Raw genomic sequence first — 27,776 nt, 5'->3', positions numbered from 1 at the left:
TGAAGTCCTGCAAGAAGCTTTTCCATATCTCTAAGTCGTCTTTGATTGCCTTTGTTATCCTTATGTAGTGATGTGGTTTCCGTACAGATGTAGTCGCGGCCGCTAGTCTCCTCAAGAAGACTCTGCCCATTGGGATCACCTTACAAGCAAAGTTAAAAGCGCCCATTATGGATTGTACCTCCCGCAGTGTTAATTTTTTTGCCAGCATTGCGGTTTCAATGAGGTTCCGCAAATTCTGTATCTTGTCTTCTGGAAGCCTGGATATCATTCTTTCTGAATCGAGTTCGATGCCCAAAAAACACAAGTTTGTCCCTGGCCCTTCAGTCTTGTCCATCGCCAAAGGGACACCGAAATCCTTCGCCACTCCTTGGAAAGTCCCCAGTAAGCGAGCCGACGAACAAAAAGTCGTCGAGGTAATGTATGATATTGTCCAAGCCAGCTTTCTCCGCCGTTACCCAGTGGAGAAATGTGCTGAGCAGCTCAAAGTAGGCACATGAAACTGAACACCCCATGGGCATGCACTTGTCGAAGTAGAATTGACCTTGGAACTTGAAACCCAGTAGCGGGAAGCTGTCTGGATGTACGGGCAACAGGCGAAACGCTGATTCTATATCCGTTTTTGCCATTGCTGCTGACCTCCCACACCTCCGTAACAGTGATATAGCACTGTCAAATGATGCATACTGCACCGTGCATGCCTCTCAAGGAATGTGGTCGTTCACGGATGCTCCTATTGGGAAGGACAGGTTTTGGATGAGTCTGTATTTTCCCGGTTCCTTCTTTGGTACGACCGCTAGTTGGGAAATCATCATCTCCTGGAAGGGGGGCATCTGGAAAGGGCCGGCAATTCTGCCCAGCTCGATCTCCTTGTCGAGTTTGTTTCGGACGATGTCAGGGTGGCGTGTTGTGGATGGCGCATTGCCTGCTGTGTGTATGTCGATGTTGCCTTGATAGGGGATCCTGAACCCTTCCTGGAAACCTGCTGAAATCTGCTTTGCTTCCTCTCTCCTCGGGTATTTGTCGAGCCAATGCATCATTCGGTCTAATCTTATTGGTGAGGCGGCTTTTTGGTAATGCTGGGCTTCATTTTTCCTTTTTAGGAGAACTCCCACTCCCCCCTTTTTTCGTGCACTTCGTCACCGGGTGCGGTGCGGAACAAATCAGGCATATGTGCTTGAATTTACATTCTTTGAAATTGCATGAAGCCTTGTTGTATCTCCAACACGCGCTGTTAGATGCACCTCCGGTTCCTGGGTAGCCGAGTCCGGACGCTGATGACCTCGCAGCTGAACGAGTCCGTCCCCCGGCGTCACTGGCTCTGTTGGTCATTTGCTGGAGCCAGAGGTCCACATCCGACCTTCCCCAGGATAGCTGCATATTCTCTTCCATTCGATCGCGGAAACGCTCATCGTAATTCAACCAGGCCCATCCCTCGTACGCCCGGTATGCTCCAAGTATAGTGTCCCCATAAGATAGCATAGGTCCACATTGCGATGGATCGTCCTTTGTGATAACGCTCATCATGCGGAGATATGCGCGTGTCCAGTTCACGATGTTGCGCGCAATTTTCTCATTGCTGTCTGGGAGTGGGTCGCCAGTCTTCGCTCTCTTCCTGTCAAGCTGGCCTCTCCTCCCTTCCATGAGTCGGAAGATGTCTATGTATTTCTTCTGCTTTATGCGTTTTCTTAACTTTCTGGGCACGCTTTCCCATAGTGGGATGCCCTGCGCACCGGCCGCCGTTGTCCCCACTCCTGGCGAATTCTGTGTATTGTCATCCACGCTGTCCGTATCCGTGGAGGAGCTGCTTTCGCTGGAGCTGTACCTCCTCCTACGCTTAGCTTTACCTTTCTTTTTACTTGCTTGCGCAGTTAAGGGTCCCTGTATAGGCTGTGCAGGGGACTCACCTCTACTTGTGTCCTGCGTTGCGTTTGGCCCCGTGTCGTCTTGGGAATGGTCATCCCGCGCTGACGTCACTGCTGACCCAGTGTTGGGATGGGTGCCCAGGTCACCGTTTGGTGGTGGTTCCTGGGTATTCTGCTGTGGAGCGGCCGCCTGGGTCGTCTGTAGGCTTGTAGTGCTGGTCAGAACATCCCGTGGGTCGATGGGTGTGGGAGTCTCTGCCGGGGTCGGTTGGACCGCTAGAGCTGGGGTGGGAGGGATCCCTGGTTGTCCGGGCCAGAGCCCCCACGGGTAGAACTGGTACGGGTAGGCTGGCGAGGTCCATTGTGGTTGGGCGTGTTGCCCGGTGGGCTGGCCCGGAGGGGTTATGCCTGGGATGGGGTTAGAGGCTGGCATCCACAGGGGGATGCCCCATGGGAAGGGGAACCCCGGGAAGGTAGGGGTCACGCTTGTTGGCTGGCCGGGCGTCGGGATTGCCGCGGTGTGAAGGTTGTAGGCTTGAGGAGCGCCCATGGGGGGGGCCTTGAGGAGCCAGGGGGCTCCACAAGGCCCCCCCATGCTGTTTGGCAGCAGCAGAAGCTGGGTCGACGACCGGAGGGTGGTGAGCCTCTGGGATTGTAGGGAGGGGGCTAAGCGGGCCCGCAGTCGTCGGAGTGGAGGGAGCCGGCACCAGGGGGGGGGGGGGTCCCCCGTCCCCCCCGTTGGCTTGAAGGTGGTTCCCCTTGATCTTTGTTTCGTTCGTCCCCCGGGTCGTGGTTTTGCTCCCTTTTCCATCGTGCGTCGGGCTGGGTTACTCACGGTTTCTCGTTCCGGCAGCGGGGTGTCCTGTGAGCCCGGGAGTTGGCCCAGTGGGGGTCCTCCTGGAATGTGGGGCCCGAGACCTGTGCAGGAGCCAGAAGGTCCTGGGGTGGGCCCAGGAGGGGTCCTCTGCTGGGTTCGGCTCATTCCGGTTCCGCTGCTTGAGTAGTGCTGGTCCTGGTCCTGGGGCAGCTCAGCTGTCTGAGTGGTGCTGGGCCCTGGTCCTGGTCCTGGGGCTGAGGTGGAGCTGGGTTTGGGTTTGTTTATTTATTTATTTATTTATTTATTTATTTATTTATTTAGGTGCAGCAAAGCCCACCGCTCGGTTTTTGATCTTTCCCTTTTTTTTTTTTTTTTATGGCTGCCGGCTGGCGATCGGGGCGGCAGGCCGCGTGGTCCGCGTGGTTTCCGGTCGGGGCGGCAGGCCGCGTGGTCCGGGCGAGACTGGCCGCAGCAGAAACGGCTCTCCAGGGGAAAAAGGGCCGGCTGCCTCGAGGCACCAGCCCTTTAAACCCCGGCCGACGTCATCAGGCTGAGCCGGCCCCTTCTGATGAAGCCGGCCGCAGGAACGCCCCCAAAGGGGCGGGATCCGGGCTTCGGCGTCATCGGGGCCGATGACGCCGGCCACCGGAACGCCCCTTGGAGGGGCGGCGTTTCCCATCGGCGCCGCCCCTCCCTCTGACGCTAGCCCCGGAATGCCCCCACTGGGGCTGGCTCATGCCCCGACGTCATCGGGACGCGACGCGCTTCGCGGCGCGCCCCGATGACATCACACGATGCGCCCGGCAGTCCGGCCCTCCCCCAGGTAACCCGTGGGCTCCGATTAAATATCGGGCCCACCTAGGTCATCTGGGGGGGGGGGGCTATTCACACACCTCCTCCTCCCGAATGTGGCCCAACACGCTGCTGAGATCATGCAGGTCTCCTCTCCACCTCCTGTGCTGAAAGGCACAAGCCCTCCCCCTCCTCATATCAGTGAGGGACAACATTACATAGAAACATAGAAATGACGGCAGAAGAAGACCAAACAGCCCAGCAAGCTTTCACACTTTTTTTTTCTCTCATACTTATCTGTTACTCTTGGCTCTTAGTAACCTTTTTTATTCTATTTCCCTTCCACCCCCGCCATTAATGTAGAGAGCAGTGTTGGAACTGCATCTAAGTGAAATATCTCGCTTAATTAGTTAGGGGTAGTAGCCGCCGCAATAAGCAAGCTCCACCCATGCTTATTTGTTTACCCAGACTATGTAATTCAGTCCTTGCCTTAATATAGATCCACGTTTCTTCATTCCCCCCTGCTGTTGAAGCAGGGAGCTATGCTTTGAAAGTGAAGTATCAGGCTTATTTGGTTTGGGGTAGTAACCGCCGTAACAAGCCAGCTACTCCCTGCTTTTTTGTGAATGCAAATCCTTTTTTCCATATTTCCTCAGTGCTGCTGAAGCTTAGAGCAATGTTGGAGTCACATTAACCATGGGCCGGATTTTATAAATTAGCACGATCGCGTACTTTTGTTCGCGCACCAGGCACGAACAAGAGTATGCGGGATTTTAATAGATACGCGCGTATCTACTTAAAACCGTTTTTTTTTTTTTTGCTTTTGCACAGCGCAGGATGAAAAGTATGTGCGCAGACAGAAAAATGGGGGAAGGGTAGGTGCACTGGGTATCCGGGGATTCTGTATTCGGTGCAAAAAGTGGGAAACGAGCGAGCGATGTCCGTGTCCACTGCCAGGGGAGCGAGGCTACTGGTGTAGAAGCTGTTTTGCCCTGCTATTTCTGACGGCTAGTTCTAGTAGTATATACATGCATACATATATATGGCTGGCGATATAGTATTTATTTATTTTAAAAGTTTTATATTCCGCATTCTCCAAAGTACTTGCTCAGTGTGGATTACATTCATAAATAATACATAAAAATATTTACATTTCAAACTAAAACATGCAAAATAATAAAACATATAGAAGGTACAATAATTACTTAAATATCACACTATTGTAATTTATAAAATCCTGCAATATCACCACGCGGAGGAACCACTAACGCTAGATGACATAAATATCATGACAAAACCCGACTGCATTAACATACACAGCTTGACGATTCATTTGTCTCTAGTTTTAGCGCCTCCCACAGTCACTTTCTATCCCTCATATCTACTCTTATAAACATATATTCTCTGTAATGTTTTTCTTTCGGAGGGAAAGCCTACGTCACCTCCCACAGTTATGAATGTAGTCGTTAATCTTTTTTTGTAACTGATGTTATACCTGTTGTGTTACACCAGTAAACTGTTGTTATACCTGTAAACTGGAGTGAAGGCCTTTCGCTAAGCTAAACTTCAGTACATAAAAGCTTACAAGTAATTAAAAAAAATAAAAGCCTCACACATTTTCTGAAGCAATTTATGTCAATTTCTTCCCTGAGCATTTGCTGTCCATGCCCTTCCTTTTCCAGGCCCTTTGAAAGGGTAAAAAAAAACATGCACACCATGCCTGCTGCTGAACGACTTGTTAACGAGGGAAACAACCTCTGAATGCACTTGTCCAGGGACTCAGCAAATCCTGATTTAAAAGAGTCTTCCTAATATGAAGGCCGTTTACTTTGGGTGACCCACATTTGATTCCACTGGATTTTCACAGTGGAAATGCAAAACTAAAGAGCACAGAATAGGCAGCTCTTCAGACTTCCTGCTAATAAATCTTTCATTCACCAGTAATAAGAGGCGCTAACCACTCAGCTTGTGTTCTCTCCCTCCAGCTCCTCCCGAAAGAGAAGAGGAACGATCATCAATGACCGAGAGCAACTGCATCGCTGCAATACTCCGGGCCGGCTTCACGCTCAGGAGAGAACACTGCAGCTCCTCCTCGTGGCTAGCGAGACCGATCACTTTCGTGCACATTTCTCCAGTTACCAACTATAGAAATGATCCCTGAAAGTATAGTCTTAACCTCTCCAGCCCGCCGGCCCCACGCCCCCACTCATGCGCGCAGCCATGCAGCTCACGGTGAGAGAACACCGAGCCCGCGTCCTCGCAATATAAACGCAGACAACAGGCGGCACGGCAACCCCGTAACAGAAAATAGCTACAAAGAGCGCGGCAGCGCTGCAAAAAGTGCCACATTGTAGCAGCGTTTCAGGATCTTTCGCCGGGAGTTGTAAGCAGGGCCGCGTGACCCCGCCTCCTACTTAGCATACGACGCCGTCCGCAGCCATAGAGCGCGCGGCACCTTTGCCCCGCCCCTCCCCCGTAGAGTAGTTACGGGAGGGAGCGGCTGCAGGTTTTAGCGCGGCGGGGACCGCGCAAGCCTGAGACCGGGCTGCGATTCGTTTTCTTGCACCGGTTAAGCACGGCGGGAGGAGGCTCCGGGACTGTCCCGTCCACCTCCCCGGTGCAGCCAATGCGGGAGCGCGCTCGGCAGGCCCCGGCCTCCCTTGTTTGTTGCAAGTAAACGAAGGGCCGATTGCATTCCTTTTTCCCCATCCCTAGCGGCGGCGGTGGCCGGAGGCTCCTGCTTTCGCTCCTTCTTCCCCGCAGGCTGAAGGATCTTAACACAAACGCCCGTGTGCCAGCCCCCTAATCATCATCATTAATACTCTGCGGGGATTTGGCTCCTGCCTTTGCAAATACTACTCCAGGTGGCTTGCATCTGCACTTGGATTCAGGCGCCAAAAGTCCCTGCCCCGAAGAGCTCTCCATGCTATTGCCTTTCCCTGTTCTCCATTCTGAGGGTGGCTTGGGACGGTTATGGGCTGCCAGTCCTCCTAGAGCCACCAGCTGAACACCCCCCCCCCCCCCCAGGTGCAGCTCAGGCACCCCAAGTGCCCCGGATCTCCCGGGCCTGTCTCACTACAGCCTCCTGGCATTCCGGTGCCCCCCTTGCCAGAGGATTCCTGGCAGGGCCGCTGCCACTGAGCAAACAGGGGGCAGCCCTGCAACCGCCCTTGCTCCCCCGAAAATGAAGGGCCACAACACAGAAGCTGCACTAATTGCACCTAAGAAAAAAGGGGATTCTTAGCAGCTTCCCCGACCTATTACAGGCTGGGTCAGCCTAAGAACTGCCCTACAGTGTGAACATGAGCTTCTGCCACTCTTCCTCTGTGACAGCTGAAGGGACCTGCATGGTCAGGAGAGCTTGGTACTACATTTTAGGATAGGTTGATCCACTAAAGAGGCAGCAGTGCCCCCACCCTGAATCTAGCCAGAGGGGAAAGGCCTTTTTCAGTATTAAGTTACTGTAGATTCCATGTAGATTTTGTTGCCCGAATCACACGGTGTAGGATTATGAAAGTAATGTGTTACCCAGAGGGGCAGGGCTGGTGAAAGGAAACCCCGAGCTAGGAAGGCCCACAGAGCACGGTGCGACTCTGGAGGGGCCACTGCCCTATTCTAGGTAGCTCAGCCCTCGGCAGGGACTCGGACGATGGTGTGAAATTATTTGGGGATGAGGGTGGGATGAAGCGGTTTGGCTATTGGTTTTAGGTGAGCTGTAGCCTAGTGAGAGTGGAGTGGCTTGGGCCCCGGCTAGTTAGGGTAGTGTGCTTTCCGATGTATTATTAGGTGTGGAGTTATTATGCTGCATTTTTTTGTTGGTTATTGTATTTTATGATGATACATTTGATAGATTCTTTTGCTATGTATTGCACACAACTGTTATTATGTAACGTGCATTGAGTGCAGGTTTTCGTGTAAAAAGGCATGAACCAGTCACGTTAATGTTAGATTTGATTTACAGTTTGTGCCCTAAAATGTTCTTTTTGTCTTAGAAACAGACTATGATGGCAGATAGGGACTCCAAGTCCCATCTGGTCTGCCTCGCAATTTATTTATTTTATTTAATAAAATGTATAGACTGCGTTCCTGATTGAAACAATTTGCTCAAAACGGTGTAGAGTCATAGGTACATGTAAGGCCCTGAACCCAACTCACCCCCTTCACAGCTGGGGAACCTCTGTGCTTATCCCAGGCTTCCTGCAAGGGTTGTTACTGTTTGCGTTTCTACCACCTCCCCCCTGGGAGCCACGCCATGCATTCAGCACACTCTCGGGCCGATACAGAAAACACTCTCCTGGGCGTGCGATCCAGCAAATACATTTATGTAAATGAGGGCCCGCGCCTCCTTTTTGACAGGAGCGGCGGCTGTCAGCGGGTTTGACAGCCGACGATCAATTTTACCCGCGTCGGTTCTCGAACCCGCTGACAGCCACGGGCTCGGAAAATGGACGCCGGCAAAATTGAGCGTCCGTCTTCCAACCTGCGGGCCGCGGGCAGATTTAAAAATTTTTTTTTAAAATTTTTGATTTTTTTTTTAATTTTGGGGCCTCCGACTTAATATCGCCATGATATTAAGTCGAAGGGTGTACAGAAAAGCAGTTTTTTCTGCTTTTCTGTACACTTTCCTGATGCCGGCCGAAATTAACGCCAGCCTTTGGCAGGCATTAATTTCTGAAAGTAAAATGTGCGGCTTGGCTGCGCATTTTACTTTCTGAATCGTATGGGAATAACTAATAGCGCCTGCAACATGCATTTGCATGTTGCAGGCGCTATTAGTTTTGGGGGGGGGGGTTGGCCGTGCATTTTCGACACGCTATTACCCCTTATTGTATAAGGGGTAAAAATAGCACGTCGAAAATGCACAGCCAAACGCGGGTTAACAGTGCGCTCCATCGGAGCACACTTTATTGTATTGGCCTGTCTCTGCGCAAAAACATTTCCTAATATTAGACCTGAATCCACCTGCACTGGAGCCTCACATCCTAACCTCTTGCTCCAGACATGTCCTTTCCACTGAAAAAGGCTTACGTCTAGTGCAGGGTTGGCCAACCTGTGACTCTTTCATGTGCAAAACGTGGCTCTTGTCCTCTGGCAACTGAGCAGCAGAGCAGAAGGGAGGGTCTGGAGCAGGAAACCTGCACACAATGGAACAGAGCGCAGAAGAGCCGTTCTGCTCTAGCGCCCCCTCCTGACCTGACGGTGCTGCCGGTGGCTGCCGAGACAGAGGCTGGAACAGGGATCAGAGGGTTTTCTCTGATTATTTCTGCTCTACTGCTCACCCAGCCTCTTCCCCCTCCCTTGCCCCCCCCCCCCCCATCTGCAATCAGCAGCAGTGAAGGACGGGAGTGGATGAGCTCCCTGCTCCAGCCCTCCCCGTCCCGGCCAACCTCCCACCCCACCTGCTATCTGGAGAGGAAAGGCTGAAGTGTACAAAGCCTCAGGCCCAGCAGCTCAATGTGCTGACAGCAGGGGGGGGGGGGGGGGGGAAGACAGGCCCGAATAATCTGTGGTGAGGGGAGGAGGGTGAGGGTAGTTCATGGATACTTGGAGGAGCAGTAATTAAGTGAAGGATTACAGGAGAAGAGCTTCTGAGGGCAGTGACATGAATGGGGGGGGGGTGGGAGGTTAGATGTTGTAAGGGTTGGGGGCAACAGCAGCAGGAGGAGCTTATGCTGTGGGGAAGATGGGGGTGAGTATTGTTTCCCTCCCACTACCTGGCACCTTATTCCTCCCCTAGGTCCATCCTGCCACGTCTTCTGCAACAGGCGAGGGGGGGAAATGTAGAGAGAGAGAAGGCGTTGTATGAGAGCCACATGGAGGAATGAAGGTGGTGGGAGACAGCCAGGGACGGGGGTATGAGAGCAAGAAAGTCCGCAGGAAGAGATCTAGATCCCAGCATGCAGCCACCTCTGGGATGGAGAATCCACCTCTCATGCTTCACCTACAATCACAGCTTCCAGAGGGAAGGACGAGGAGGAAGTGGAGCAGGAATTGCTAATGCACATCACAGTTCGTTTAAAAAAAAGTGGCCGGGGAGTCAGCGGCAGAGCAGGATCTGAGCTTAGGGGGGGCTCCCGAACGAGGCCGAACTCTCCTGGGAATGCGGAGCCTCGCGGCGTCCGGGCGGGCAGAGGAGGGTGAGCGAGGAGAGCAATGGCTCGGGCAAGAGGGGGGACGCAGGAGGATGACGGCGGGCACTGGAAGGGGATGGGCGGCAGTTTCCTGCGATTCCACGGCAAGAAGCTTAGGTTCTGCGGGAAACCGGGGGGGGGGGGAGGGGAGCTTGCTGGTGATCAGGATGCAAAACTGCCCGTGACCGAGGCACATCTGAGATTAAAAGGATGAAAATACTTTGCAAGAAGCACAAAGGGACTCGGTGCAAGACTGGTTCCTCACTCAATACCAGACACAGTCGTCCTGCAGCCGTGAATTCCCCGGTCTGTCTCCAGCAGCTTCCTCACTCCTCTCCGAACTATGCTCATCCCAAGATGGGTGGGGAATGGGGCGAGCCAGAGTTTCTCGCTCTCTTACCCCCTCCCCCAGTCTTCCCAGATTCTAGACCACTTTGCTAAGCGTAGAAGGATCCCTTTCCTTTCCTTGAGTCTCTCCCCCCTCATTCCCCTCTGTCATCCTTCCTCCTCCCTCCAGGCTCATTCACCCCCTTCCCTCCACCCTCACCTCGTCTTATCCTGGGCCTGCAACAGTGGCGGGTCCTCTCCAGCCCACATGGATCTGGAAGTGGGGGTAGCCCTGGGGCCGAGCCATCCCACACCGGCCGCCAAAGCAAAGAGAAGCGCCCCCCCCCCCAAAAAAAAAACAGCATTCCCACTGGCCAGCACTGCGAGCACCTTTACTTGCGTTTGATGCTGGTTATTTTATTCGGTTGTGTTATCCGTATATTTTATTTGTGCACGCACAGCTTTGCTTAGTCTTTAGACTTGAGAGCGCTGTATAAGAGGGTTTAATATAAAGTAGCTCCCAGGGCAGCCGACCGACCGCGGTAATCTCATTAAACAAGCAGTGCCAGCCAGCCCACAGGTTTCAGAGACACTCGCGGTGCTGGCCGGTGGAAACCCTCTTCACTTTGGCAGCGGGCGCGGGGAATAGGGGGGTCCCCCGTCCACCCCGGGTCGCTCTTCACTTCCGCCACGCACGACTGCCCACCCACGGCAAACGAAGGAATCCAGCAGGGCGAAGCCCGCGCCGCGGCTGCCAAAACGTCAGGGGCGGCAGCCCCGGCACCACCGGCGGTAACTTCCTGTGCTCCCTTCCCCCGCCCCCCCTCCTCTCTCCCCCCCCCCGGGACCACGCTATGCTCCCGAGGCGGAGGCGTGAACAGGCTCCCGAGGCAGCGGGTCATCCAGGGGACCTGGAGATTTCGGGTACGTTCCCAGAGCCTCGGTGTATTCAATAATCCGGCTACAATTCCCTGGTATACTTGGGAGGCAACGTCATCCTTAACTCACTCTGCACAGGCCTGACTAGAGGGGGGCACAGCTGCGTAAAATCTTTCACAAAGGTATGAAAGTGGTAAGCAAAAAAGGCCTCTCCTAGAGCTTGCTTAATGTCCGGGCACGTAGCTGGGCTAACAGGACACCAGGTGCAGAATAATGCTGCCTCGCCATCTAGTGGCACTACAGAAGATTACAGCGTTAATCCCTCTGGCCTGGAAGTCCGCACCACCAGTGCCTGTTTCAGAAGAAGAAACGCGCCTTTGCAATTTGTAACCATGAATGCAGAATTAGACCTTTTGTAACTAGACTACCTGTGATCTCGGCATATTACCTCTTTCTTAGCATCATTAAAAACAAAATGATCTGTTGCTCTTATTCCCTTGTCTCCTTGCTTTTGTGTGCATGCTGCTCAGATTTGTTCTGTTATAAAGGCGTACCCCTCTATTATGGCCACTCCCTGATACTCTCTCTGCTGTTCACACTGTGCACTGCGTGTTTCATGGGAGAGGTATCAAAGATTACTGCTGATAATCAGCTCAGCAGCACAAAGCATTGTTGTCTGCCCCCTCCCCCCCCCTATAACCCAGGCATTGCAGTGACAATGGCCAGTGGAGAGGCCACAGACTGCAGCTCTTTTCAGAAGCAGGTGAACGTGCAATCTGAAGCCCACCCCTAGGTGTCGCTGTTGTGCAAGATTGGGGCACCTTGTTAGGATGATCATGACTGGTATTCCTGTTCACACAGACGTAGGACATTATGGCAGATAAGGACCATATAACCCATTTCAGTCTTAATTGTGTTTACATCATTGCTAAGCCTACCTGAGGCAGTCTCTGAGAATTGTTATTCATTTATTTCTTCAATTTATAAACCACCTACCCTTACAAAAGCTCCAGGCAGGTACACAACATAAAAATAGCAATCCAAACCACTACAACAGACTCACATAACAGTAACATAAGAACATAAGAATTGCCATATTGGGTCAGACCAAGGGTCTGTTTCTAATAGTGACCAATTCAGGTGACAAGTATCTGACAGGATCCCAAACAGTAGATAGATCCCAAGCTGCTAATGCCCAAGGATAAGCAGTGGCTTTCCTCAAGTCTTAGTAACACTTTATAAACTTCTCCTCCAGGAACTTGTTCAAACCTTTTTAAACCCATCTATGCTAGCTGCTTTTACCACATCCTCTGGCAATGAATTCCAGCTTAATTGTGCATTGAATGAAAATGAATTCTCTCAAATTTGTTTGAAATGTGTTACCTACTAACTTCATGGAGTGTCCCCATGTTTTTTAATTTTTTGAAAGGGTAAATAACAGATTAACATTTACTCATTCTATTCCTCTCATGATTTTATAGACCTCTAATATAGTAGTTCTCAACCGGTGTGTCGCTACACACCAGTGTATCGCCAAGAACACGCGGGTGTGTCGCCACACTTCCCAGTCCCCCACTGACCCAGCTGCTCCCCGGTCCTCCTCCGCCCGAGCTGACAGCATGTGGCGGAACAGCTGGAGTCAGCGGCACCGGCATGGTCTCTTTTTCCCACTCCCCCCCCCCCCCGCAGCCCAGAAGAGGAAGTGGTGAGCAGCGGGTGCATGCGTGGGAAGAAGAGACCTTGCTAGTGTAGTCAGCTTCGGCCCGAAGAACAGAAGAGAGGCGCGATCTGAAGAATGTGCAGCGCGGCTCGAAGGAAAATGAAGAAGAGCGTCAACCTCTGCAGCCAATGGGACTCCTCCTCCGCGAGAGTGAAAATGAAGGAGGTTAGGGTTGGGAGGAGGCTGCTGCTGCCGCTAGTTCCGGGGAGAGAGAGAGTGAATGAGCAAGCAAGCATGTGTGTGTGAGATCCTGTGTGTGTATGTGTGTGAGTGAGATAGCATGTATGTGAATGACTGAGAGCCTGTATATGTGAAAGAGAGTATGTCTGTGATTGAGAACCTGCCTGTGAGAGAGAGAGAGCATGAATGTAAGTTTACAATTGGAAACCTGTATGTGTAAGTTTGTGATTGAAAACTTGTTTGTGTGAAAGAGTATGTGTGTGTGATTGAGATCCTTTGTGTGTGAGAGAGATCATGTGTATGTATGATTAAGAGCCTGTGTGTATAAGTAAGAGAGAGAGCATGTGTGTCTGTGTGTGATTGAGAGCTGGTTTAGGTGATGGAGCATGTGAGTATGTGATTGAGAGCCTGTGTGAAAGTGAGAGAAAGAGAGAGCATGTGTGTCTGTGTGTGATTGAGAGCTGGTTTAGGTGAAGAGTCTGTGTGTGAGAGAAAAAGATAGCATGTATGTGTGTGATTGATAGCCTGTGTGTGTAAGCGTGAAAAGATAGCATGTGTGTAAATGTGTAATTAAGAGCCTTTATACGTGAGAGAAAAAGCATGTGTATATGTGAGTGACTAAGAGCATGTGTGTATAGGTGTGTAATTGAGAGCCAGTGTGAGAGAGAGCGCTGGTATGTGACTGAGAGAGAGGAGAAAGTTGCAAGCAAACCATCCCTCCTCCTGCTAATTCAAAACAATCTCAGGACACCTGGATATCAAACATTCCCAGGTATGCAGAGCAAAAACATTTTTGTATCCTTATTTTTCATTACTGGGTTTTTGTGTCTGCTATTTTGAAATATTTTATTGGTATCTAGAAATTTTTTATGAGTTTTTAATTATTGGATATTCCACTCATCAGTGTTTCAAAATAATCTGTTCTTTTTGTTAGTATGGTTTTTACTGCTATTGATTTAATATTAATTGATTTTATAAGGACTTTCCTTTGTTGCACTGCATACAGAGACTCTGGCTTGTTGCGGTTTCATTTCAGTTTTTGTCTGTATGCTTCTAGTTATGCATTTTGGTCTCTTTATTCTTTGTTAGGTGAGGGTCAGCACCTGTGATTCAGGTGAGGTTTTCTGCTGGCGTGTAGTTTCTGTGTAGGGCTCTATAGTAGCCTGGCTTGGTCTGTTTTCCTAATAGGAGGTGTATTGGTGTCTTAAGGCCTGGTGTAATATTTTCAGTGTTGCCTTTTCTTAGGTAAGGTGGTTATTGTTAAGTGCTGGAAATTGGTGTGGGATGTTTACTATTTATGCAATTTCTGTTCAGACAGAATACGTATCTTTTCCTTGTGTCTAATTAATCAATAAAAATAGTTACTGGACTTTTACTTTTTATTTCCGCCGGGAATTGTAATGAGCAGTGTGTCACACATGTGAGCGTGGCTTGTCCGGTGTGTCACGATGGGAAAAAGGTTGAGAACCACTGCTCTAACATATCCCCCCTCAGCCTTCTCTTCTTCAAGCTGACCAGCCCTAACCTCTTTAGCAAAACCCAGACATACATAGCTACAAGATCCTTAAAAATCCCCAATGCTCAGGGTCAGATTTAGACATAGGGAAGTGCCTAGGATGCCCAACACCTGGGAATCTTGGATCAGAAACCCCCACCTGCAATATCCAGCCTGTTAATACTCAGCACTCATTAAAAGCAAAAGTAAACAGCCTTACGAAAGCGGAAAAAAAAAAATCTAACGTGGCCAGTAGCTCACAAGCAAGGTCATTTGTGCAGCCATGCCAAGTGAAAGCAAAGGCTAAGCACTCTGTAATGGGAAATTACAGCCTTTAGGGATGCACAGCACCGACGTGCGTACTGTTCAGCTGGAGTTACCCGCCCTGGAGAGCTTACCCTTTGCTTTCACTTGGCATGTCTTGCCCAAATGACCTTGCCAGGGAGACTGTGCCCCAGTCGGGATGCCCAGTGCCAATCTTGCATGCAAGGTCAATCTGGTCACACTCCTTCCAACTTCAAGCACTTACCTCCTGCCTCCTGTTTTAAAGCATTTTTCTACATTGTGTGGACTTTTCATGTTAACTCACATTTTGGCATTTTTTTTTTTTCAATTAGCGCGCTTTTCTAACTCCTGCTTGATTTGTGGGCCATTAGCTAACTGCATCCTGCAGCGACCCCTAGTTTTAATGCGCACGTTAAGTAAAATTTAACTCCAGCTTTAGTGTGAGTTTTATTACATCAGCCCCTAAGAGACTTTCCTCACCAACAGCTCCCCACTCACATCTGCACAGCTGTGAAACCTCAACCCAGCAGCTCTGATCGATTTATCTATGGACTGTCCAGCGATATTTGATTTATTTCTTCTGTTTTTCGGTGCTTCAGAGCGGATTGCATTCAGGTACCGGAGGTGTTTCTCTGTCCCCAGAGGGCTGACAATCTAAGTTTGTATCTGAGGCAATGGAGGGTGATGTGACTTGCCCAGAGTCACAAGGGGCAGCAGTGGGATTGGAACCCTGGCTTCCCTGGCTCTCAGGCTTCTAGTCACATGGCTTCTAGTCACATGGCTACTCCTCCACGCGACATTAAATAAAGTGGTGAAAGAATGGGCCTGTGAGGTGCACATCAACTTCCATCGACTCGACCTGGTGTCCCCCCGTCTTCACCTACAATGATCTATCAGCCAAAAAACCACGGGAACCATAAAAGAGTGCCACCTCCAGTACCAAGGCGTTTTAAACCAACGAGTGAAACAACATGGCCAACGATATCGAAGGTGGCAGAAAAATCCAGGGAAACCAAAACTGTGTCCTCGCCACTAATCCAAACTTCCTCTAGGACCATCAATAAGAGAAAGGAAGGGTTACCCTCTATACTAAAGCCACCAGAAAGTCCTCATCCGATACCAACAAACGTTGATCCAGGATCTTCCCTAGGAAAACCGAGTGAGACTCGGACCCGTAGATCGCTAGCAAGGGAGGAATTTTTTTTTTTGAATAAAAGGACAAATCACAGTCTCCTTCAGAAAGAGCTCCCAGCAATGAAGGAGAATTACTAATATTTCTGAGCAGGCTTTAAGCAGAGTCGCAGGACCAAGCATCCAAGCGACAATCTGCATGCCAACAGCGAACAGCACAGCTCTAACCTCGGGAAGGGAAACCTGTCAGAGGGCTTACGAGCGGCATCTTTTCATCCATTCTCTTACCTTCTGCACATGGAAGCATGAAAAAGATAAAAACAACAGCATGCAGAGTCTACATCTGCAGATCATGCCACACAATTAGAGGCCTTCATGTTAAAAGAAGCAGCAAGAGGAAGCGAAGTCAACAAGGTGCCAACCGGTGCCTACTGTGACGATGGACCCCCAAGGAACAGGACGTGAACTGAGACCATCAGCTTCTTTCGCTAGGTCTGCCACCTCCCCCAGGTCCAACCGAAGTAGCTGATCCAGTCTTGGTTCTGCCCCCATTGCAGGTAGGAGGTTGGCGTTTTGATTTCAATAAGAAAATCAGGATTACTTTTCCCATTAACCAGGACTGGATTAGCCGCTCCGCATTGACCTGGGTGAGTGAGGTGGCGACCCCCTACATGTCACATGACACAAAATGGAGTTCAGATGGCAAAGATGTGCAGCCGTTACTGGCCCGAGCCAGATCAGACCCGGTGACCTACAGGTGCAAGGGCTGACCATCTGGGTCCGGCTGCTGGATCACCCATCCCTATAGCAACACAACTGCATGCTGTGAGCAGCAGGGGGGGACAGTGGTGAAATTCACCTTGGAGCTGCTTGCATTTGTGTGCATGGGGACTGAGGGCTTGTTAAGGAGTGCAAAGGGCGCCCGCTTGTGGACAGAAGCAGAGATGCCAGTCTGGTCAGCAGAATGACCATCTTTAGGCGGTAAGACCTGACCTGAGACAAGCTTCCTTGCAAAGCGCACGTCTCTGGAGAGCTGTGAAATAAGGCGATTACCTGGCAAAAAAGGAAAACCTGTTGCTTCGGTCGGGTTTTGCATCCACTGTGTCGTCTTGTTGGTCCTCGCCTTCCTCTTCGCGCTCCGGCGACAACTGGGGAACACCCTGAGGATCGGTCATCTACAGGACACAGAAACAGAACCCAGGGTTAAGACAGGAGCCCCGTCGCCTTCAGCACGTTTGGAAATCGAATCTAGAAATTTCCGCAGGTTGGTTCTGTAGACTGAAATGCCTGAGCAGTAACATTTTTGCTAGAATGTGGATTTGTTTTGTTCCATTTTTATTTTGTCTCTAGGATATTATAACGGGCCAGCTCCTCTAGAGTTATCCCAACTTGTGGTCAGCGTGTGGCACGTTCACGGCGCTTAACAATTTGCAGTACGTGGGGGTCTGCCTGATTCACAGTCCCTGAGTTTCTGAGGAGTTTTCCATCAGATTTTCCATGGGGCACAGTAAAATCCATAAACGAATGCACAGAAGCAAATATAAATGTGTTTCTGTGCATTTTTACATGGAGATTTGAAAATTCAAGCCTAGTAGGCAGAGGCCAGCACAATATTTGCATTTATTTTACTTTGAGTTTTATTGACTGCCTTTCCCAGCAGGCTGTGAAGAAGTTTACAAAAGAAACTAGCAATAAAAGCCGGACATTCCCAAACAATGCAATAAAAATCAACAGCAGTTAAAGCTTTCACTGAAGAGCCAGGCAGACGGATGGTCAGTTTTCCAAAATACTGAGGCACAGAATTCCACGGCCAGGGTCCCAGGCCGTTTTCCTCATAGCTATGAACTTAACCTTACCTGGGACTTGCTCCAGAAATTGTTGAGCAGCGAAGTGGCCTCGCCAGAGAGTGCAATAAAATACGCTGGGAAAGATTAACTCGGTGCAGATTTGTGAAGGATGCGGAATACGGGAAATGTTGCATTTGCTAGACGGTAGCAGGAAACTATCATCAAAGGCTGGGTCAGGACGTAGGCCTGCAAAAACCGGGAGTCACCAGGCAGGAAACCTGGCCCTCCATGGTCGAGGTGAATTCTGGACTCTTAAAACATGGAAGCTGAAATTTCAGGAACAGCACCTCAAGTACGCGCGGAACCTTGCAGCTCGCCCTGCAACAGGTGCAGCTCCTTGGTCACGCAGCGACGCGATCGCCAAAGCCCACCGCTGCTTGCATCTAATGTCTGAAAGATCGGGCTGGCTCTGCACGTGCTGGAAATTAAGGGCGCAGCTCTGCTGCCAGGCCCAGCTACTGAAAATATACTCGTATACAGAAAAAAAAAGAATTAAAATCATTTTGGGCGAGTAGCGTCGTCAATATTCAGGTGGAATGAGATCCTGCCCCCCCCAAGAGCTTGCAATCGACATGGATACCCGAGGTAACAGTAGATAAAGCAGCCTGTCTGAGGTCACGAGGAGGGTCATTTCCCTGGTTCTCAGCCCGCTGCTCTAAGCACTAGGCCGACTGGCAGTGTGTGTTCAGTCAACGAGAGGTGGGCTTCTCTGGCGTATCCATGCAATCCCTGTTTGCTTACCTGGTAGGTCCCTCAAGCCTGTGGCCACACAGGTCATGAAAGGAAAAAAAAGCTTCACCTCAAGCTTCTCCGACTCACGGACTAGAACAACGTGTGCGAGGCACGAGACCGCTGATGTCGCGCAGCCTCCAGCTCAGCCGATGCCTCCGCAAATATCTGCCAGAACTACAAGGGGCCAAGGTAGCATCCCTGGGCAGCTTAAAATCCCTTGGCTTGCCCCTCGCCGTTACAAAATCACCTTCAGTAACCCCCGGCGAAGGCAGAAACGTGGAAATCGGGAGCACAGAAAGGAAAGCTTGCAGGCTCCAGAGCGGGGGCCTCTGATGCCGAAAGCCAAGCTGTGTTCAGCGCCTGCTCCCTTCCCATCACCACCACCGGTCCCCAGGGATGGCGAGACTGAAAGCCAGGGCGCTGAAGCCACTGCGGGATGCGGCATTCATCAGCTCCAGCACTGCAAGGCAAAGCCTGGGACAGGGGAAGAGGGCACCGCCAACGCTGCAGCTGGCGCTTAAAACTCTCCACCAGCAAACCCGAACCCCCGCAGATCAACGGGGGAGACCTTAACGACGTGACGGCAAGAAACGACGTGCGAGAGGGGGGGATCGGCGTTGGCCGCCGCCTTGGGTTCGTGGAGCGATCGCCTGGCTGGCGGCCAAGACTCACAATACAAAAAAAATAATAAAAGGTGCAGTCATGCGTTTGGGGTAGGGAAAGGTGAGGGGGGGGCAGTTTGGGAGGGGGGGGGGGGGGAAACACCGACGTGAACGAATCGGAAGGCGAGGTGATCCCAAGGAAGCAGAGCGGCACGGCGAGGCGAGGGCCTGACCCAGAGGGCTGCGCGGGAAGAGGCGCGACCGGCAGAAGGGGCGAGAGACGATGCCTCTGCCCGGAGCCCTGCGTGCGGTCCCGGGGGCAGTAAGCGCCAGCAGAGGCAGTCCAGGGAAGGCTGGTCCAAGCGGCGCTTGGACCAGAGACGAGACTTAGGAACCTGGTGTTTGGGTAATTGCCAGGTTCTTGTGGCCTGGTTTTGGCCTCTGTTGGAAACAGGATGCTGGGCTTGATGGACCCTTGGTCTGACCCAGCATGGCAATTTCTTATGTTCTTATGTAGTCTAGAGACTCAGAGGAAAGGAGAGAGAGAGAGAGGAATATATAACAGAGACATTTGAGTACCTCAAAGGTGCACCTAATGCGCCTTTTTCCGTGGAAAGAAAATTCTAGAAGAAAAGGACACGGACAGGCTCAAAGCAGGCTGCCTCTGGAGTTACACCAGGAAGCGAGTCCTCCTAGAAAGGCTAATGGCCTCCTGGGGAGGCGGTGAATGGATTTTTAAAAAGCCCGAAACAGGCACGGAGGTGGTACCCTAGCTGCAAAGTGAAGGAAAAGCCAGAGGGTCCATGGCGTCGTAACAGAAATCACTTTGGCCCTGGACAGGGCTTGTAGTAACGCAGCAAATGACAGGAGATACAAACCAAATTGGCACATCCAGTCTGTCCTCCTGCCATTCATGCACTTTTGAGGTAAATGTGATTACAAACTCCCATACTTAACACCAACTGCCCCCTCCCCAGCACCTATGACTTGTCCTGTCTTATTTTCTAACTGTAAATACAGTCATTTCCACTTCCTGTTTTGGGGTGAATTGTCAAGCAAATTAAGGCGCATCTGTGCTGATCCTTATCAGAGCTCCACAGAGGCATCAAACTGATAAACATTAAAGCATGAATGCAGCACAGACAGCTGAAGGGCAGATCTTCATCAGAGCCCCATGCAGACTTCACACCGATACATGTAAAGTATGAATACAGCACTGACAGCTGATGACAGCTGAAGAACAGATCTTCTGAGCCCCATACAGGCATCACACTGATACATGTAAAGTATGAATACAGCACTGACAGCTGAAGACCTTCTGAGCTCCACAGAGGCATCAAACTGATAATCATGTAAAGCATGAATACAGCACAGTCAGCTGAAGAGCAGTTCTTCGTAAGTGTCCCATGCAAGTGTTGCACTGATCCATATAAAGCATGAATAGAGCACAGACAGCTGAAGAGCAGATCTTCATCAGAGCCAGTGCAGGTGTCACACTGATACATGTAAAGTATGAATACAGCACAGACAGCTGAAGAACTGATCTTCTGAGCCCCATACAGGCATCACAATGATACATGTAAAGCATGAATACAGCACAGACAGCTGAAGAGCAGTTCTTCGTGAGTGTCCCATGCAAGTGTTGCACTGATCCATATAAAGCATGAATATAGCATAGACAGCTGAAGAGCAGATCTTCATCAGAGCCCAGTGCAGGTGTCACACTGATACGTGTAAAGTATGAATACAGCACAGACAGCTGAAGAGCAGATGTACATCAGACCCCAGTGCAGGCGTCACACTGATACATGTAAAGTATGAATACAGCACAGACAGCTGAAGAGCAGATCTTCATCAGAGCCCCGTGCAGGTGTCACACTGATACATGCAAAGAATGAATACAGCACAGACAGCTGAAGAGCAGATCTTCATCACAGCCCCATGCAGGCGTACACTGATACACACAAAGCATGAATACAGCACAGACAATGGAGAAGTGAACTTATGGAAAAGACTTTTGGAAGAGTGGTACACACATGTTTTCACATGAAAGGTTTATGATGAGCAGCCTTTGACTTTTAGAAAAGCATAAATACGCATTGCCACTTAAGCATGAGAAAGAGTAAGCGCAGAGGAAGAGGGGCAAGAGGAGGGCTGGTATTCTGAGGAAGAGGGGCAAGAGGAGGGCTGGTATTCTGAGGCGTTTTACAGAGAAAGACAGGACAGGAGGGCAGGTAAAGACCAGAGGGCGGGCTCACCCCTGTCCTGCTAGTGCCCGGACGCTGCTCCGGTGCCTCTGCTTCACCTCTGCCTGCCTAGAGGAACGTGTAATCGCTTTCTCGGTAAATAAGCGGTGCTAGGTCCTGACAGTGCCCCCCCTCACTCCCGGCTTTCGCCAGAACTTTCACTTTGTGTCGCACCGCATACAACGGGTACCTCCCCTCCAAATCAACTAAAGCCAGGCGGGCAGAAGGGCCCCGAGCACCCCCCTCCTCCCCCAGGGGTCCCGCAGGCGGGGTGGGGGGAGGGGATTTACCGCGTGCCGCAGCCCCGGCGCCAGACACTTTCACTTCTGCTGCTGCTGAGCTCCCGGGACGCGGGGCAGGAAGAGGAAGTGTCCGCGAGGGGGAGGGACGGGACTCCGCTCCCTGCTCACGCCCTGACCTGGGAACCTGCCCTCCCCTCCCGCCGTCTCTTCTTTCACTCGATTGTGCAGGTTTCTGTTTTGCCTGTGTGAGCCCGGCCCCACCCCGACGGGGCTGCTCCGCTTCACGGGGTTTTTTTGCATCTGTGCCATGCTTGGGGCTTCTTGCAGCCCGGCCTTTCCTGTAAGCAGCGGAGCAACGAGCCCCTCCCCCGGCCATCAGCCTGTCGGAGGGGGGGGGGGGATACCTTTAGCCCGTTTCACCCCCCCAGTGCCTTAGGATATTTGTAGGCCCCGCCTCTGTCACGTGAGAGATTAGCAGCACCGGGACGGGGGCTGTCAGAAACGCCAGGCTGACCATCGGCCCCTCCCCCCCCCCCCCTTGCTCATCGGGCATCTCATGTGGCAGCCCCCAAGCAGCCCCCAAGCTACACGAGACTCCCCCCCCCCCTCCCCCCGAATGCCCCTTTACAATACAATAAATAACACTCGACAACTCTGGGCTCGGGTTTACCGCCACCGTAAGTTCCCCCCCACTGCGGCCTCCTATTAATTTACCCATCGGCGGCTCCGATCCTTCCCGCAAAGCACTGTTAAATAAATCCATGCCCACCACGTCGGAAAGGTGCACACCCCCTCGTCTGTGAAAAGACACTGCCGTGACCACTGCCAGGACCACTCCTGTCTCACCCAAAACCCCCCCCCCCCCCCCTCTCTTGCTTTAAAACCCATCTCCCTATCTGTTTGTTCAGTTTTTTTGTAACTCCTTTTCTCCATAAGGGCTCGTTCTTAAAAACGCAACCGCGCTGTGATACCGCACCGCCCTGTCCTCGTATTGGGCATCGCATGCATGATGGACGCGAAGTCCTTTCGAACCCTGCGGGAACAGCCCCCGATGTCATTGCGCCCCCCCCCCCCCCCCTCCAGATGAATTAGGAGAATTTGCGGAACCAGGACCCGCTGGCCCCCCCCCCCCCCCCACTTCATTCCCCGAATGCTAAATCACTGGATGGTCCATCGCGTGGCATCCAAGGTCAGGTGCTGCCCGTGAGGTCTCCGCGCCGTCCTGCGCTGAGCCCAGTGAAGAAAGGAATGGCCCACGACGCCAAGCACGTTCCCGAACACCGGAGCCCCCCCCCCCCCCACCCCACGATTCTGCACGAAAAGAAAAAAACTATTAAAATCCCCCACCCCCCCTCCTTCATATTCTCAACGCCTCGCGTAAGAAACAAAGGCTTTAGGTCGCCACCGACCTATGGGTCTGATCGCCTGTTCAGACTAGAGAGGTGCATTCTTTTATCACGAATTAGGCAATGTCAACGAAATTGCCTAATTCGTCCTGGTTTGGGGGTCCCGAACCCCGAAACGGATTTTCCCCGAAATTCAGGGAAAATTTGTTTTTCGGGTTAGTGTGGGGGGGGAGGGGCACATTTATTAAAAAAAACCAAAGACACCCCCAACCCTTCAATTTTACTTTATTACAACCCCCCCCCCCCCCCCCCCCCACCATCCCGATCGCTCCCCAAGACTTACTAAAAGCCCTGGTGGTCCAGCAGGGTCCCGCAAGTGATGTCTCCCCGTCGGGCCTACCACGAATCAAAATGGCATCAGTGCCCTTTGCCCTTACGATGTGACAGGGTCTACCGGTGCCGTTGGTCAGCCCCTGTCACATGGTAGGAGCACTGGACGTCCGGCGCCATTACTCCTACCCCCGCAGCATCCAAGAAAAGCTCTAGAGCATGATTCGATACCTCTTCCTCCTGCGTTATACACACACCGCTGAAAGACTCCAGAAAAGCTTCCCATACCCCTAACTCTTCCTTCACCCTGCGTGTTACCCCAATAAAGTGATGACCCGCTCTAACCCCTACAGCAGCTGCCGAAAGCCTCCGAATGATGGCTCGACCCATGGGAATCACCCCGACAAGTGAAGTTAGGAGAACCTATTAGTGACTGCATCTGTCGTAAAGTAACCTTCGTTGCCTTACGCACTAACTGTACTAAATCTTGTAACTTATCCACTATATCCAAAGGTAAAGGCGACACCATGGCCTCGGAGTCCAACTCAATACCTAGAAAAGTGAGCTGAGTCCCTGGACCTTCGGTCTTATCCTGAGCTATGGGCACCCCTGACGTGTGGGTCACTTGCAAAAACCCCGCCAGCTGCAACTGACACAAACCCGACTGACTCGGCCCTACAAACAGAAAGTCGTCCAGACAGTGCAGCATACGATCACATCCCGTATACTGCACTGCCGCCCACCGAAGAAAAGTGCTAAAAGCCTCGAAAAACGCGCAAGACACCGCACATCCCATAGGCAGACAACGGTCTACAAAATACTGACCCTCGAAACGAAAGCCTAATAAATGGAAGCCAGCCGGATGAATGGGTAACGAACGGAAAGCCGATTCTATGCCCGCTTTAGCCAATAACGCTCCTCTGCCGGCTTTACGAAATAGCGCCACCGCCTGCATCAAATGAAGCGTACCGCACAGTACATACATGTTTTAGGATAAAATCATTCACCGACCCGCCTTTCGGATAAGAAAGGTTCAAAATCATACGAAACTTACCCGGTGTCTTTTTGTTTTGGGATAACTGCTACCGGAGACAAGTGCATAATCTCAAACGGCAGAGAGGCAAAAAGGACCAGCTACCCGCCCCAGCTGGATCTCCGAATGAATTTTTGCACGAGCAATGTCCGCGTGCTGAACTGCCGACCGCGCATTCCATCCGAGCCCGGGCCCTCGTACGGTATCGCAAAACTCTCCCTAAAACCCCATGTACAAAAAACTCGCCGCGGAACTGACTGGATAACCCCTTAACCACCTCTTCATCTCCCTGATAAATGTTATCAACCACACACACTGGTATGAACCCACTAACGTTATTGTATCACGATTTATTCTAGCACCTCTAGAATACGTAACCAGGTACGTGCTAGACAAAGACCTACGTACTACATGAGCTTACCAGTGCTTCTAATAGAATTATGTTATCCACTCTAGCATCAATCACCATAGTCAGAGATTCACGTAGGGAATTTGCATATCACAGCCCCCTGTCCACTGCTGGGAAGTTACACTGCAACATCACTTTAAAAACAAATAACGGCAAAGTCCCAAGTCGTAGAACTTTGATTGAAAAAAAATCTTACATTTCAGAATTCTGTCTGAACGAGGGATTCGTGAAAACAATTTACTGAAAAACAGGCTTAGCAAAGATTTTCACCCTGAGTACAAGGAGAGTCAGAAGCCATGGGTACTTAGCTTCTAGCGCTATTTTTGTGTAGTCATGGTTAGAGCATGTTTTTTTGATTGGTGGTACTGCTAAACTGAATTATAAAAAAAAGAAAAAAAGGTGCTGTTAAACTGGATAATGTAATTCTATTAGAAGTACTAGAAAGCTAATGTGGTTCTTTGTTTAGCATGTACTTGGTTATGTTTTCTGGAGTTATACAATAATATTGGTGTATTCATACCAGTGTGGAGTTGATAACCTTAATCACATGAGTTTTTGTCAATATGGCTACCTTCATTTTATATTCTGTCTTATCAATTTTTTACCTTTAACTTGACAATGCTAATGCTTTTTCTTGTTTTCTTCAGATGGATCCTTCTTACAATTTTTGAAGGATGTTTTTTGGCTAAAACAGCCTCTCTCACCTCACCTTTTAACCATGCCGGCAATCATTTGGCCTTCCTTCCCTCTTTCTTAATGCGTGGAATACTATTTTTAAACAATGTCCACGCCTGTTGTATACTCTTAACCTTTGCAGCTGCACCTTTCAGGGGTTTTTTTTCCTATTTTTCTCATTTTATTAAAGTTTCCCTTTTGAACGTTTAGTGTTAGAATTGTAGATTTACATATTATCCCCCTTCCAGTTATCATTACTAGCTCTTGAGAATTCTACTTTGACCACTTCGTCTCTTATATTAGAACCAGGAGCATATACAATTAATAGTGGTTCTGGAAAAAAACCCAAAACAGATGTAATGATAGAACGTGCCGATGCTGTCTAATGATATTGAGAGTATCACCAGATTTATTAGAACGCTGAAGTAAACAAACGTTGGTGCTTACTCCGATGTAATAAAGCTGCCCGGTCAGAATATAGTGCTTTCTGATATGCTGTTCTAACCACTGAAAGAAGATATCTTTGCTCAAAAAAAAAAACAACAAATGGCTAATAGATGTGCCTCATGCCTAAATTCCTGCATTGTTGAACACGTTCTTTGAATTCTAAAAACATTGGTTTACTGGGAACCCAGATTTAAATGATTTGGGATGAAAACTTTGGAATCTTAGAAAGTTGTTTCTGTCAGTGTCCTTGTGGAACACGGTCATATGAATCCCATCAGACAATTTAGTGATCTTAATATCTAAAATGAAATATGGTTATTGTGATAAGCCTATGTAAATGTCAGAAAAGGATCTAGCATTCATCCACCGATGGGAACGCTGCTTGATGCTCAGTGATCGATGCATCCCAAATGATAAACAAAACCATCAATATAACAAGCCCGTAAAACTACCTTGGAAAAATGAGGGGATATATAAGTGAAATAGTCTTCACAATCTTCCATCACCAAATTCGCCATGAAGAGTGCTGCAGAGGACCCCCATTGTGATACTGTGGACTTGGAGATAGTACTCATTTGTAAATTGGAAAAAAAATTATTATTCAGAATCAGCTACAGACAACAAACACTCGGGCCGATACAGTACAGTGCGCTCCGACGGAGCACACTGTTAGCCTGCTATTGGACGCGCGTTTTCCCTTACCCCTTATTCAGTAAGGGGCGGAAAACGCGCATCCAACCCGCGGCACCTAATAGGGCCATCAACATGCAAATGCATGTTGATGGCCCTATTAGGTATTCCCGCGCGATTCAGAAAGTAAAATGTGCAGCCAAGCCGCACATTTTACTTTCAGAAATTAGCGCCTACCCAAAGGTAATCGCTAATTTCTCCGGGCACCGGGAAAGTGCACAGAAAAGCAGTAAAAAGTAAAAACTGCTTTTCTGTGCACCCTCCGACTTAATATCATGGCGATATTAAGTCGGAGGACCCAAAGGGTAAAAAAAGTAAAAAAAAAATTGAAGTCGGCCAGTGGCTGTCGGGCCGAATACCAGATGCTCAATTTTGCTGGTGTCCGGTTTCCGAGCCCGAGGCTGCCAGCGGGCTTGAGAACCGACGCCAGCAAAATTGAGCGTCGGCTGTCAAACCCGCTGACAGCCGCCGCTCCTGTGAAAAAGGAGGCGCTAGGGACGCGCTAGTGTCCCTAGAGCCTCCTTTTGCCCGTTTCTACCGCTGGGCCTCATTTGAATACTGTATCGCGCGCACAGGCGAGTGGCCTGTTCGCCCGCTCTCCCGCGGACTTTACTGAATTGGCCCGACTGAGCGAGATCACATTGTTCATATAAATTGCTGGGATACATTTGTATACAGGGAGACCACATCCATTGTAACCAAAAAGTGCTCGATTTTATATTGCTGGTAATTTTTGTAATTTATCCAACATATGAGTCATATCCTGAATAAAAAGCTTCATTTGAACAACGTGTGGTCTCAAAAAGGCATCTAAGAATATCGCCACTGGTTCTAATAGACAACATTTCTGGAAACAGTAGCCTTGCTGGGGTATTAACGAAACTTTTATGCACCTTTGGAACTGGTTTTTTTCCCCAGCATCCTGCGGTGTTGCCTCTCAGCCCTGGAGTGATAACCAGCTAAGCTCCGCCCCGCCCCCCCCCCCCCCCCCCCCGTGACGTCATGCTCAGGCCTGGTTCTTCTGCTGGCCCGCTGAGGGTGGCGGGTTGCCACCGAAGATGCGAGGGAGTGGGTCTTATAGCTTCAATATATTTTAGTTATTGCTTTTCTGGGGAGTTGGAGGGGGTTTGCACTGTTTGCAAACTCATTGTGAGAGAGAGGGGGCTGGTATCTTAGGATGGATTTAGGATACACTTTCTTTCTTTCTTTCTTTCTTTCTTTATTTATTTACAGATTTTTTTTTATACCGGGGTACGTAAGTAACATCACCTCGGTTTACATTCAAACAGTAATTCAGCATTGCGCTTTGCAATATAACATAGTAACTGAACGAATACAATACCATGTATAACTTTGTATTAATAGAATATAAACAATATATATACTTTATATACTTTTTACATTTTCTGTACTATAATAACTGTATTTTGTTATTTTCAATGATTCACAACTTTCAATGATTCACAACTCTATCCACCACATTGACCACAATTGCCTCAACTCCCTTATACAAATTCACCACAATCAACGCAACACGAGATCTACCAATAAAGCACGT

At 50.1% G+C, this 27,776-nt stretch overlaps 1 protein-coding gene and 1 non-coding gene across 3 annotated transcripts in view; both read right to left on the bottom strand.

Annotated features, from left to right (window-relative positions):
- CASP7 (caspase 7) overlaps positions 1–21,480 on the bottom strand; it is a 98,753-nt gene extending 77,273 nt beyond the window's left edge. For both annotated transcript variants that reach the window (XM_029610443.1, XM_029610444.1), the window contains exons 1-2: positions 21,337–21,480; positions 16,673–16,794 (exon numbers count right to left, since the gene is read on the bottom strand). In XM_029610443.1, coding sequence (XP_029466303.1) covers positions 16,673–16,794 — 122 coding nt within the window. In that variant the 5' untranslated portion in view covers positions 21,337–21,480. The remainder of the gene's footprint in view (positions 1–16,672; positions 16,795–21,336) is intronic.
- Positions 5,428–5,644, bottom strand: LOC115096293. Its single transcript, XR_003858025.1, has one exon. It is a non-coding gene; the product is annotated as a small nucleolar RNA U3 (small nucleolar RNA).
- Positions 21,481–27,776: the final 6,296 nt, after the last annotated feature.

This window comes from Rhinatrema bivittatum, chromosome 7 (genome assembly GCF_901001135.1).
Source record: "Rhinatrema bivittatum chromosome 7, aRhiBiv1.1, whole genome shotgun sequence".
NCBI classification, from domain to species: Eukaryota; Metazoa; Chordata; class Amphibia; order Gymnophiona; family Rhinatrematidae; genus Rhinatrema; species Rhinatrema bivittatum.
The sequence above is the reverse complement of the archived record's forward strand: the minus strand, read 5'-3'. Positions and strand labels throughout refer to the sequence as shown.